This window comes from Mustela nigripes, chromosome 4, assembly GCF_022355385.1.
Source record: "Mustela nigripes isolate SB6536 chromosome 4, MUSNIG.SB6536, whole genome shotgun sequence".
In the NCBI taxonomy this organism is placed as follows: domain Eukaryota; kingdom Metazoa; phylum Chordata; class Mammalia; order Carnivora; family Mustelidae; genus Mustela; species Mustela nigripes.
The window spans coordinates 165063960-165077511 of record NC_081560.1 but is presented as its reverse complement, the minus strand read 5'-3'; the positions used below and the strand labels follow the sequence as shown (position 1 = coordinate 165077511).

At 40.1% G+C, this 13552-nt stretch overlaps 1 protein-coding gene across 6 annotated transcripts in view; it reads right to left on the bottom strand.

The window, feature by feature from the left end:
- The window catches only part of BTRC (beta-transducin repeat containing E3 ubiquitin protein ligase), a 185753-nt gene extending 173486 nt beyond the window's left edge, over positions 1-12267 (bottom strand). For 4 of the 6 annotated variants that reach the window (XM_059398384.1, XM_059398388.1, XM_059398386.1 and 1 more), the window contains exon 1: positions 12027-12267. In XM_059398384.1, the coding sequence (XP_059254367.1) occupies positions 12027-12074 (48 nt within the window). In that variant the 5' untranslated portion in view covers positions 12075-12267. Of the gene's footprint in view, positions 1-11674; positions 11800-12026 lie in introns of those variants that run through there. The other 2 variants (XM_059398389.1, XM_059398390.1) reach the window with 2 other exon arrangements.
- Positions 12268-13552: the final 1285 nt, after the last annotated feature.

Sequence of the window (13552 nt, the reverse complement as noted above, 5' to 3'; positions counted from 1 at the left end):
GTTAGGGGCGCCTGGGTGGCTCAGTGGGTTGGGCCGCTGCCTTCGGCTCAGGTCATGATCTCAGGGTCTTGGGATCGAGTCCCGCATCCAGCTCTCTGCTCAGGGAACCTGCTTCCTCCTCTCCCTCCGCCTGCCTCTCTGCCTACTTGTGATCTCTCTCTGTCAAATAAATAAATAAAATCTTTAAAAAAAAAAAAAAAACTTTTTTTAAATGTTTAAAAAAAGATGAAGCAGCTTCAAAGTACTTTTCAAGGGGTGCCTGGGTAGCTCAGTGGGTTAAAGCCTCTGCCTTCGGCTCAGGTCATGATCCCAGGGTCCTGGGATCGAGCCCTGCATCCGGCTCTCCGCTCAGCGGGGAGCCTGCTTCCTCCTCTCTCTGCCTGCCTCTCTGCCTACTTGGGATCTCTGTGTGTCAAATAAATAAATAAAATCTTTAAAATTAAAAAAAAAGAGAAAGAAAGTACTGACCAAAGAGGGAACAATTTAAGCATCAAAATAAATGACAGTATTAGATTATAGCCCATCAAATAAAACAGGAATTCATAAGCCCATTCTATTATTACAGATTGAAAGTCTGATGGAGAATAGGATAGTTACCTGGTTTCAAAGAACCTTTCCATAAAATATTTATTACAAAAATAACATATTTTAAAAGAATAAACTGGCAGATACCACCTTAATCAAGTAAACAAAACTGTAAGACAAATAAAAAATCACGTGTCACCTAATAGGAGGCAAGGAGTAAAACTACAGCACCACTTCTGTGGTACTTCTGCCAAAAATACATAACCTGGATCCAATCATGAGGAAGAATCAGATAAACCCAAACTGAGGGACCATTCTACAAAATGGCCTATAATGCTCAAAAGTGCCATAGTCACAAGAGTCAAAGAAAAATTAATGAACTGTTCTACCCTGAAGGAGACTAAAGAGACATGACAACTAAATTCAATGCATGATTCTGGGTTAGATCCTTTTGCTACAAAGAACATTACTGGAACAACTGGCAAAATCTAAATGGGGTCTGGGGTTAGATATGTTATTGTACTGTATGTCAATTTCTGAATTTTGAAGGTAGTATTATTGTTATGTAGAATGTGGTCTATTTGTAGAAAATACACACTGAAGCATTTGGTGATGTGACAACTTATACTCAAATGATTCAGGAAAAAATATCATTTGTGTTTTACCTGGAACTCTTCTGTAATTCTGAGATTAATTCAGAGTAAAATGTTAAGAGAAAGAGAAAGGACTGCACTGGTGGTTACCAAACATTAAAAATAAAGATACTGATATTTTGTGTGTGTGTGTTTGTGTGTGTGTGTGTTTATCAATATACACACTCCAATTAGGTGTAACTATTTTCTCTTGAGAAAGATTATTAGTTTTCCATGGCTGCTGTAACAAATTAACAAATATTTAGTGGCTTAAAAGAACATAAATTATTATTTTATAGTTCTGTAGTTCAGAAGTCTGAAATTGTTCTCACTGAGACAAAAATCAAGGTTGTTGGTGGGACTGCGTTCTATTCTGGAGGCTCTAGCGTGTCCTTTCGAGCTTCTAGAGGATTCTCACATTCCTTAGCTCATATCTCTTCTCCCATTTTCAAAGACACCAACAGTGGACTGAGCTCTCACATGGCATCACTCTGACCTGTTCTGCCTTCCTCTTACACCTTGAGGGTCTCTTGTGATTAACACTGACTGGGCCCAACACAAATAATCCAGGATAAACTCTCTATTTTAAAGTGAGCTGATTAGCAACCTTGATTCTATCTGCTACCTTAATTCCCCATGTAATATAACAAATTCACTGGTACTTGGGATTGGTGGGGCAGAAGGTGCTTGCTTACTCTCCCTATCCCAAAGAGTTTCTTTTATTCTGAGATTATATCCTTGCTACTTTTGTGGCATTAGAGAGCTCTTTTACAAAATGATGACATCAATTGCAATCATTCTTTTAAAACTATTTGTATATAGAGGGAAAAAACCTTGTTAATCCTGTGAATACTATGTAAGTAGTACAAAACCTTGTGACATTTTTTACTGATTTCTCAAATGAAATTCTGAAACAAAACATTTCTGTTCCTACAAAGACACCATATCCTTGATGAAAGATTTGTATTTTTCAGAATATAAGGAACAAATCAATTTATTTTAAAAAGGCAGACAATCCAATTAAAAAAAGTGACCAAGACTTAAATTGACACCTCACAATAGAGTACATTTAAAGAGCTAATACAGGTCATGATCTCAGTCAGGGTTGTAAAATAAGAGCCCCACATCTGGCTGTGGAGTCTGCTTAGGATTCTCTTTCCCTCTTCCTCCCTCCACTCCACCTCGTCCCACTCTCAAATAAATAAATAGCCAATAAACCCAAAAAGGTGCTTGATTACAATGGTCACTAAGGAAATGCAAATTAAAGCAGCAAGACAGTACGATTCATCTACTAGTCTGGCTAAACTGAAAAAGGCAGACAGTATCAAGTGAGTGTTAAAACAACATGCAGCAACTGGAGCTCCCACATGCTGCTGCAAGAAGTGTAAAATGGGAAAGTGATTATTCATAACAGCACAATTCACAGTAGCCAAAAACTGGAAATAACCCAAATGTCCATCAACAACAGAACGGCTAGGGGCGCCTGGGTGGCTCAGTGGGTTAAAGCCTTTGTCTTCAGCTCAGATCATGATCCCAGGGTCCTAGGATCGAGCCCCACATCTGGCTCTCTGCTCAGCAGGGAGCCTACTTCCCTTCCTCTCTCTCTGCCTGCCTCTCTACCTACTTGTGATCTCTCTCTGTCAAATAAATAAATAAAACCTCAAAAAAATAAAAACAATAGAATGGCTAAAAATATTAAATATATTCACACATTGGAATACTACATAGCAACGAGAATGAACATAACTACACCCAACAAAACAACCTGAATGTATCATCCCTCAAACAATGTAGAACAAAAGAAGCCAGACACTGAAGTATGTATGCTGGAATGATTCCATATACGAGGCTAAATACAAATAAAACTAACCTACAGATATTAGATAATGTTTACACAGAAATGATCACTAGGTGAAATTTTAATGAGCTATATACTTAGACTTGTACACCTTTTTGTATAATTGCTTCTCTAAAAGGCTTACATAGATAGATATATCCACAAAGTACACCAGAATATTATTTTTCCATACAAACTGGATTCAGTCCAAACTCCCCAGTCCTCACTCTTTCTTTTCTTTCTTGTCTGTTATGCCCCCTTATGTTCATGTTGTACCTGACTACTCAACCCATGCCTGCCGATCTCTTGATCTTCTGGCCTCTACCCAAACTACTCCCTCTTCCTGAAAGTGCCCACCTCAAAAACAAGTCTATCAAAACCTATCTATTCTACAAAATCCAGTATGAAACTTTCTTCTTCCACAAAGTGTCCAAAGATCTCTCCAGTTAAAACTAATTTCCCTTCTGTTAACTTCTACAGCACTTCTGCCTCTATTCTGGCACTTACTGGTATGACTTAAAAAATATTATAAATTCCTATCTTCTCAATAGATTGTGAAGTTCTAGAAGAGACAGTTTTATTTAATTTTGTATCTTCATCACCTCCTGCTCCCATAACCACCCCTCCACATATAACACAATGTTTTGCGACTCAGTTTATGTTCACATTTTTATCAAATCACGTTACATGCCAATTATCATGGCCTCATTTTCAGCTGTCAACCCAGTGATTTTGCCAAGTAATATTTAAAAGGAAAATGCAGTGCTCCAGCACAATCTAGAACATACAGTCCTAAATTTCCAATGAAAACCTTGGATACATATAGGAGTTTAATGGTATAAGTTATCAATTAACATATTATACATGGCAATTTATAATTTTAAATGAGCTGAGGGGCAGGTGGGTGGCTCAGTTGGTTAAGCAACTGCCTTTGGCTCGGGTCATGATCCTGGGGTCCTGGGATAGAGTCCTGTACCAGCTCACTGCTCAGTGGGGAGCCTGCTTCTCCCTCTCCCTCTGCTGTTCCCCCTGCTTGTACTCTCTCTCTATCAAATAAATAAATAAAATCTTTTTAAAAAATAAATAACTAAAATAAAATAAACTCAGAAGGGTAAAAAAAGAGAACCTATTCAAGTAGGTAAGACTAACAATTGCCCATTTTCCAGTTAAGAAAATGAGCTTGGGGGCGCCTGGGTGGCACAGTAGGTTAAGCCTCTGCCTTCGGCTCAGGTCATGATCTCGGGGTCCTGGGATCAAGCCCCATATCGGGCTTTCTGCTCAGCAAGAAGCCTGCTTTCCCTTCTCTCTCTGCCTGCTTCTCTGCCTACGTCTGATCTCTCTCTGTGTTAAATAAATAAATAAAATTTTTTTTAAAAAAAGAAGAAAAAGAAGATGAGCTTGGCTACACTGCAATCCATGATCAAACGAAGGTCTTCATTTGGGGTACTTATTTTATAAATATATGCACTCAGTATACTAAATTTAAATTTTTCTGACTAAAAACAATACATACTCACTGTAGAAAATCTAGAAAACTTAAAAGAATTCAAAGAAAAGAAAAATCACCCTAAGTAATGTTATTGTGTTTACTAGCACATTTTCAAATGCCGTTAAATATTTTGAAATATTACCCATAATCTAACAAATAACCACATTAATAGATTAGTGTTGATGTGTTAGTTCCTGAGTACAAGGATTTGTGCATCTGTGTTCCAAAAGTATTATCCGTGTGCTATATAATTCCTGGATGTCTGTTTCTGTGACTTTTCAGTGAAAGCCTGACTGTCCCACACATCTGAAAATATCAGTACCATACCTTTGCAGCCTCAAATTTAGGTGCAGAGAAGGGATTTAAGAGCTCTACAACTACCAAGGGAGTTGTTAGAGCATTATGTATGACCTTGATTCAAATTCTGTTATAGTTCAAATTCTGTTACAAATGTCATTGGAATGACATTAACTTTATCCTTCCAAAGGACAGAAGAATAGCTTGTAATATTGATGAACTTTTCAGGGCATCACTGTGGATTAATGTCAAGAATCTAATTGTTTCTTTACAGCTTTTTAAAAAATTTTACATAACATGATGCAAGGCTACCTGCTATATTAAATAGTGATTTTAAAAGTATCCAACCCAAGGGTGTTGTTCACTAACCAAAGTCAGAAACACTAGTCAGGACAGCACAACAATGAGCAGAATGAAAGCACAACAGCTGCCACAGTAAGCATTTCATTGTTCTATAAATCAAGTATACTAGACTATATTATAGACAACTGTTACTGTAGTACATTATTATACAAATTACTCCCTCCCCACATGCCTTCTATGGGCAGAGTATACTTTCCTGTCCTTTGACTCTGGGCTTGCCCATGTGACTTGCTTTGGTTAATGGAATACTGACAGGTGTGACAGGACCAATGACTGAAAGGTACGTGAATAACTGGACTTGCTCCCTTGTGCCTTTGCTGTATAGTTGTAACAGCTTTGCCTGATTAAGCCACCATTCCTTTAGTCTGAGTTCCAGAATATCATATGTAACAGTGAACAGTCAAGTCCAGAGTCACCCAACTAAGTCCAGTCTATACCATCCAAAATGCAGCAAATCCACATATTCATGAGAATTAATGTTTATCATTGTATGCCACAATACTGTGTGGGTTTTATTACCTAGCAACAGCTGACTGATACAATGACACTCTGACAACTATAAAGACTTACTCCATTTCCTCAATAATTCAAATGATTAGAAAATCTACATGTGGGGCGCCTGGGTGGCTCAGTGGTTTAAGCCGCTGCCTTCGGCTCAGGTCATGATCTCAGGGTCCTGGGATCGAGTCCCGCATCGGGCTCTCTGCTCAGCAGGGAGCCTGCTTCCCTATCTCTCTCTCTCTCTCTGGCTGCCTCTCCGACTACTTGTGATTTCTCTCTGTCAAATTAATAAATAAAAGCTTTTAAAAAAAAAGAAAATCTACATGTAAGTCTGGACAAGTAACTCTTCTACTCCAGCCACCATGTGACTTGCAAAGAAATATGCCACCATAGTCCATTGTTTCTCTGCTCTTCAAGGATTAAATATAATGTAAGTCAGGGTACTGGGTCAGACTGCATGGGTTTGATGTCAGACTCCTTACTCCTGACTTTGTACAAATTACTTATTCTCTCTGGAATCAATATCCTTGTCTGAAAATGGGAGTAACAATAGTACTGAATCTACTATTGGAAGGATTAGATAAAATAATACATGTAAAGGATTTTTTTTAAAGATTTTATTTATTTATTTGACACAGAGAGATTACAAGTAGGCAGAGAGGCAGGCAGAGAGAGAGAGGAGGAAGCAGGCTCCCTCCTGAGCAGAGAGCCCGATGCGGGACTCGATCCCAGGACTCTGAGATCATGACCTGAGCCGAAGGCAGCAGCTTAACCCACTGAGCCACCCAGGCGCCCAATACATGTAAAGGATTTAGGGGCAAAAAAAAAACAAAAGGATTTAGGGGCACCAGGCTGACTCAGTCACAAGAACATGCATCACCTGATCTCAGGGGTCAGGAGTTTGAAGCCCACACTGAATGTAGAGATTAAAAAAGGAAAGAAACTTAAAAAAAAAAAAAAAAAGAATTCAGAATAGCACCTAGTAAACACTAAATAAATGGGAGCTGTTATCTACTCATGGCTAACTATATTTTAAAAAATAAAAAAAACACAACTCTCCCACTTCTACGGTGGTTAGCCCATTATTGACAGAGCCAGGTCTGGTAAGATCACAAGCTAAGAAGGAAAGTAAATCCTGAAGGGAGAGCCAAATCTCAGGAAGGACCAAGACCTTAGAAGGAAATTTCAACTCAGAAGGTTCATCTTAGGCAGGAAGAAATTGTCTCAGGGTTCTGTGGCTTTTGCTCCCTTACTTCCCATTCCCATCCTGGCCATATATGAAGGCAATCCAAGAACTATGATGGCAGTGATCTGGAGAACAAATCACAGTCTTAAGTCAACATTACTCTCCGTATTTAATCCACTTGTTATCTCTGAGCCTTCTCCGTAAAATGTTCTACCTCTGTCTCAATCAGGCTTTGGGAAAGTAAGGGGAATTATCTAGAGAGTCCCAAAGTACAAGGTGAATCTTGTGGAATACTAATACTAACACAAAATAGTAAGATCCAGTGAAACTTTTCCATATTTTTCCCCCCTCCTCTATTTCCAATTTACAGATGCTGGTGAAACAATCAGTTTTCTTTATAGTGAACAACTTGTTAAACATTAGTAAATATTTTCTGCTTCATCCTCTATGAATATTATTCACACTTACAAAGCACTTTCTGTGCTATATTAAAATACTGCTAGAAAATAGATAGGATTTGGGGTGCCTAGGTGGCTCAGTCAGTTAAGTGTCTGCCTTCAGCTCAGGTTATGATCTGGGATTCTGGGATCCAGCCACGCCCCACCCCCAGTCAAGCTCCAGGCTCAGTCAGACTCCAGGCTCAGCAGGGAGCCAGTTTTCCTGACTCCCTCTGCCCTTCCCCCCATCACTCAAGAGCGTGCTCTCAAATAAATAAAATCTTCCAAAAAAAAAGATGTAATTTTAAAATACTTCAATAGCACAAAGATTTTTTTTCTTTCTTCATGCTCTTTTTTACTATAATGCCATTTACCATAAAATAATTTTCTCTATACATGATCAAGATCTTACATATTGTCCCATCTCCCTTTGGCAAGGGAAAAAAATTCACATCTGCTTCCTTTCTTTCAGGATTTAAACACTACACAAATAATATAGAATAATAAGTGGTTTCTTTTGAAATTTCACTTTCTAATTTAGCAATAAAAAAATTTCTGACAATCATTCAAAGCAGAATTTTCTCTTCATCTAATAATTCACTTCAAATAATATGTACATCTATTACAAAAATAAATTTTAAAAATTAGCACAAAGAATTATCACTAATTCATAATTTCATACCTTAATACCTATATAAGAATATCCAGAAAAGAAACTGAAGGCTAATTTAAATTGAGAACAGGTAAGAGATACACAGAAACTCTGACAACTTAAACCAAGAGCTAGTTTCAAATGTTCACCCAACCAGCCGGTAATCAATCTCACTGACTCAAAGAAAGTGAAAAATCTGAATATTTATTTTAAAATGCAATTTCTCACTTTTAGATACACACATTTCTCAAGCAAGTAAGAAAAGTTACTGAAGCATATTAATTCACCCAGTATTATTTCTGCAGTGACAGTATTAAGGCAAGTCATGCAGGAGATCACCTTAAGAAGTAAACCTCAAAAGAGAGATGCTTCCAAAGTAAACCCAATGTTGTTATTCACAAATTTGGCTAATCCCATTTGTATTTTTGGCATGAACACCCAACTACAATAGCATCCCTGGTAGCCAGTCTCAAAAGGGCATGGCCTCCAGCAATTTCCCTCTCTGTGCCTGTGTCCTTCCTCTTGTCTACAGGTAGAGATTTTTTCCCCTCCCTCTGACTCTGGGCTGGCCTCAACGGTCTTACGCCAAAAGTGACATTCCCAGACTTCCAATCCAAGGATGCAAGAGAACTGGCTGAATGTCTTCTACTTCCTGTCTCTTAGAATGCTTCTTCTCAGAATCCAGCCACTCAGCTTAAGTGAATCCAAAGGCCATGTGGAGAATTGAGGGGGTGGGGGTGTGGGGGTCACATAAAGGAGGAATGAAGGCCATTAGGACTAACTGAACTCTTAGCCAGTGGTCTGCTACATGAGTGCAGCCATTTTAAACATTCCAGCTATGTATACCAGCACCCCAGCCAACACCATCAGTCAACCACAAATTTGAGAGAAATAATAAACTGTTTAAACTACTAAATTGTACGGTGGTCTGCTACACTGCAAGTCACCTTTTATACTGTCTCATTTATCTATCAAATCTATAAAAAATTATTTTATATGCCCTAAAATTATTTCATCCAAGTTTCAAATGTTTCCCCAGATCCAATATTCTGTGATTTTTTTATCCTGTTTGTTTTAAAAAATAAACTTCTAATTCATCCTTCTATCCCCCAAATGTGTTTTTTTAATATCTGCTTATAAAATGGTGCCTACATTCCCTCAATCATTTTCATTTCTCTTCTCAGATCTTCTTCCAGTTTCTCTTTATCTTTTCTGAATTATAATTTTGTTGACCAAGGAAATATTAGTTAAGAAAGGGGCTTGAGGACCTGCTAAAGCTAAATAAGATATTAGCATACAGTTACTTAATGTGAACTACTGCTCTAATATCATTTGTTTCTAGAAGTTAAACATTCTGCCTATTTCTCATAAGTATCCAAGGGTAAACTTTAAATCTAGACTATATGTGAACTATGGTCAACTATGAATTAAGTTTTAGTAATAAGATTTTATTGTAAAATTCCTAATCAAAGCACCACATGAATGTTATAATAAGCAAAATTCATGAAAGACAGTATCTATTCCATATTCACATTTGAAATAAATTTTACATTTTCTTAAACCATGGAAATCAGGGCATCTATACAAAAACTGCCATTCATAATTTGAAACTGGGGAAAGGGATAAGGCCAAAACAAAGCCAAATACTATACGAAAATCCCAATTTGATTAAAAGGATCATTCCTCCCTGTGTACTGTGCACTAATTACTTGGTACAAGTCCAAATAAAATAACTTCCTATCTCAAAACTGAGTAAAGACATATGTTATAGCAGGGTAAATGGGGCCAAAGTCAAGTTGTAACTTACTCAGATTCATAGTAAGACTGTTAACTGAGCTGAAAAATATGAAATCTCTAACTCTCCATTCTCTGCTTCAGTTATTAAGGTGTCCTTCGTGGTGACCCTCTTCTAGTTGGTCTTTTTCTCAAGCAGTAGCCAAAATAACAAGCAAGGTCAAAAATCAAAATTACTAAAATCAAAGAAAAAATTGGTTTCTTCCTATAGAAAGTGACTCAACATTTAATAATGTGTAGTGCCCTAAAAGCTGCAAACTACTACATGGCCATCTCCAGGTCACTTTAACTCAATCAGGAGACCATTATGAAACATTAACTCACTGGTACAAAGTGGAGATCAAGTAGCTGAGAATGTTCCTAGGCTGAAGTCTAATGGGGAGTAAAGAAGATGATCTCATAATGCCTCTTTATGATCTATAAATCACATTATTCCATAAATTTGACACAAGTATCAAGATTAGGACTTAGTCAACCTCTACGTAAAAAAACAAAAATAAGCAGCTGCTAATTTTCTGACTTAAATCGAGAAGCTGTCATACAAGTTATTTAGCATAGAGATTATTCCATGTAAAATAATGTAAAATATCAAGCAACTTCTTCTTACTCCTAAAGTCCAAAAAAATTTAATATTTTAGAATTTCAACACTGGCAGAAACTCAAGAACCTTCTTCAAATCTAACGGGATTTTGTTAATGATACATTCAAACTTAAGATGTCTTTGAAAGCACGATACAAAATAAATGAAGTTTTAGTAAATATGACCAGTCTCTGAACACATTCTTTTAAGTGGGGCAGTTTAAAGCAAAATTCCAATTAGAATAATGCCCATGTTTATTTAGATTTGTTTTGGCAAAGCAATTTTGTCAAGCAAAAACAAAATAACAACTATCAAAGAAATGAGATTTGGAGTGCCAGGTTACAATTACTTCTGAAAAAGTAAAACTCCACTGCAAATAATATCAATATCCCTAAAGCCACCTGTTAAAATAGCAGTCTAGGCATTCCATCATTCTTTAGCTGTAACCACAAAGTCTGGTTTTACACCTAGGATATACAAGAAGCATCAGATTAAAAGCATCAAATATCAGCCTACACAAATTTGCCAAACAAGCTAGCAAAAGAAAAGCAGATACAAAGTTAACTAGGCTCCAAAGGATTTAAATACACCCAACAAATTCCAATCCAAGTTCATACTGCGGCTTCAACCTAAAACTGGTAAATTACCACCAATTCTGACATTTCCTATTCCCCACTACTTAGATCTCCCCTTATCTCCTGAATTTCCCCACGGATCTTATCACTTCTTAGGAGTCTTGCAATGGTAATCTCCATGGCCTTTCCTTTCTAAGAAAGTGATAGCACCAAGCCCCCATATTTTATTTTCTTTACTATTTAGCACTATCTTTTGTTTTACCCTATGAGGTATTTTTTCCCCAAGCTCCTGTACCATGTTTTCCTGACAGATCAACCTCTTGGTTTTTATCACCTCACTTCGTCCTCACTACAATATTTACCCTCTCTTTTCAAAGCAGAGTATGTATCCCTTTTCTGACATTTGTAATTCTGGCTTACCGTCAACACCCCCTTCCTTCTCTAGAGACTATCACCATAGTCCTAGGTCTCCTTAACCTCCTAAGTAAGGTCTCTACCTTTTCCAGAGTTTGTCAACATTAGTTCGGCCAAACTGGGATTGTACCCTGAAGGCAAAGGCTATCTCCTCTCCTCCCCCCCCCCCCCCCCCCATCTTCCACACCAACAGCCCCCCCCCCGCCCCGCCGTTCCCCCCCCCCCCCCTAAAGCCCCATCTGCATCCCGCCTAGCCCGTCACACCCCCCCGCCCCCACCCTATACCTCTCCTTCCACTATCCTGCGCTCCCCTTCCCCACTCCCGAACGCCCCTCCTCTACTGGGCCTTACCCGTAACCCTGACACCGAGAAGGCCCCGCCAGCAACCTCACCGCGTCTCTCCTCTCGGCTTCCTCGGCTCTTCAGTAACTGTCCCCACGCCCCGGCTTTCCCTCCAGGGCTCCGCGCGCCGCCCAGAGCCCCCTCCCCGATAAAGCTCCCGCTGTCACTTGGCCTCTCATCCACAAGATGGCGGAGCTGTTGCCCCCACCCCCGAGTCCTCTCCGCAACCCCCTCCCTCCTCCCTAGAGCTCCCGTCCCGTCCCTTCAGCTGCCCCTGCCGCCGGCCTCGGCCCAGGATCCCGCTGCCCCCTCCTCCGGCGGGCGGTCGGCCCAGGCCCGAGCCTCCGCGACGTCGCCAACGCCACCACCTCCACCGCACCCCGGCCTGCGCCTTCTCCTCACCATAAACTTGAGCGCTTTTTCCTGCAGCACCGCCTCGGCTGGGTCCATAATCAAAGGGGCCACTGGGTCTGCACTCCGCCGGGGCCGCCCCCTTGGTGCCAGGCCGCAGCCAACGCAGCGCCCGGATCCGCCTCCTCTGCCTTCCCCCCGCCCTCTATTACCTCTCAGGCACCGGCTGGGGGCCAGGGAGGACCCGCTGTTCCGTGCACATGCGTGAGCCCGCTGGCTCACGGGATTTGTAGTGCTGGAGTTTCCGGCGGCAAAAAGTGAGGCCTCGACGCGAACCGCAATTCCCGCGGTTCACTGCGGCACGGTCGCGGTGGCCGAAAGCCAAATCTAGACAACTCGCCATCAAGTAGAGAAAATCGGCTGATGGGAATCGTAGTTTGCAGCCTCTACGGATGGGAAACGGGAGGAGGCACGGGTGTCTCCGTGGTTACCGCGCGACGCCAGTGGCTGCTTGCCTGGCATTTGATAGCAAGATGGCGACCATTGCCTCACCTGTAGCCCAAATACTGGAAAAAACTGTGAGAGGACTCAGAGGTCCGGGCAGCACCTCACAGACCAATGCAGAATTTCAGGATCCTTCTAAACTTTCACTCCCACACTCTCCTGAGGACCTTATTATCCCCCCACAAGAAGTCAGGGCCAAAGAGAACTTACCTAAGGAAATTCTTGGGTGTTTAGTGCTCAGAAGACATGGATGGTACTGCTAACCCTGGGACTGAAGCCTTGCACTAAGGGCCTTCAGTGATGGGATACAACGGCCATCCAGCATATAAAGCTTGTAAGTATTCAGTTTGGCCTTGAAAGAGACAGTACGATTTTATTTTGGAGATTGGGACTGCCCTAACTCTCTCAACACCAGGGTTGGGCTAAAAGTGATAGGCTAGTACAGAATATCCAAACTGATAAAATAAGTGAATTAGGAAAATGCCTTTTCACTTACAGGAACATTTTCTGTTGTAAACTTTTTTTTTTCCGTTGTAAACTCTTTCATTCATATGTTCAACGAACAGTTAGATCATGACTGTATCCAGACATCATCCTAAGAAATGGGGATTCACTGGTGAGCAGGATAGACCCAGTCTTGTGGAGCTCACATTCCTAGTATGTTGAGATTTTGTTCTAGTCAACTCTATATCCACAGAACTCAGCATACATAATACATAATGGGCTTTCACTTAATAAAAAGTTTTATTCTTGATTTTTAAAAAGTTCTACACAAGTGCAAAATGGAGAAGATTTCAAAGTCATATACACGAAAACTACAAATTTTCATAGGATAAAGTGGTATGTAACACAGTAGCCAAATATGCTAAAGGAGTTCTAGGCAGCTTGAAGGGTAGTGTCTGGGGAATAGAGATTGTTTGGTCTTTGTTTCGAAGCAGTCAGACCACCCCTGGAATACTTTGTTCAGTTATGGGCACCATGTCCGACAGACGTGGTATGCAGGAGCATAGCCAAAGCCAGGATGACCACAGGAGAAAATACTGTTGGATGCTTACTCCAAGAAAAAGAGCACT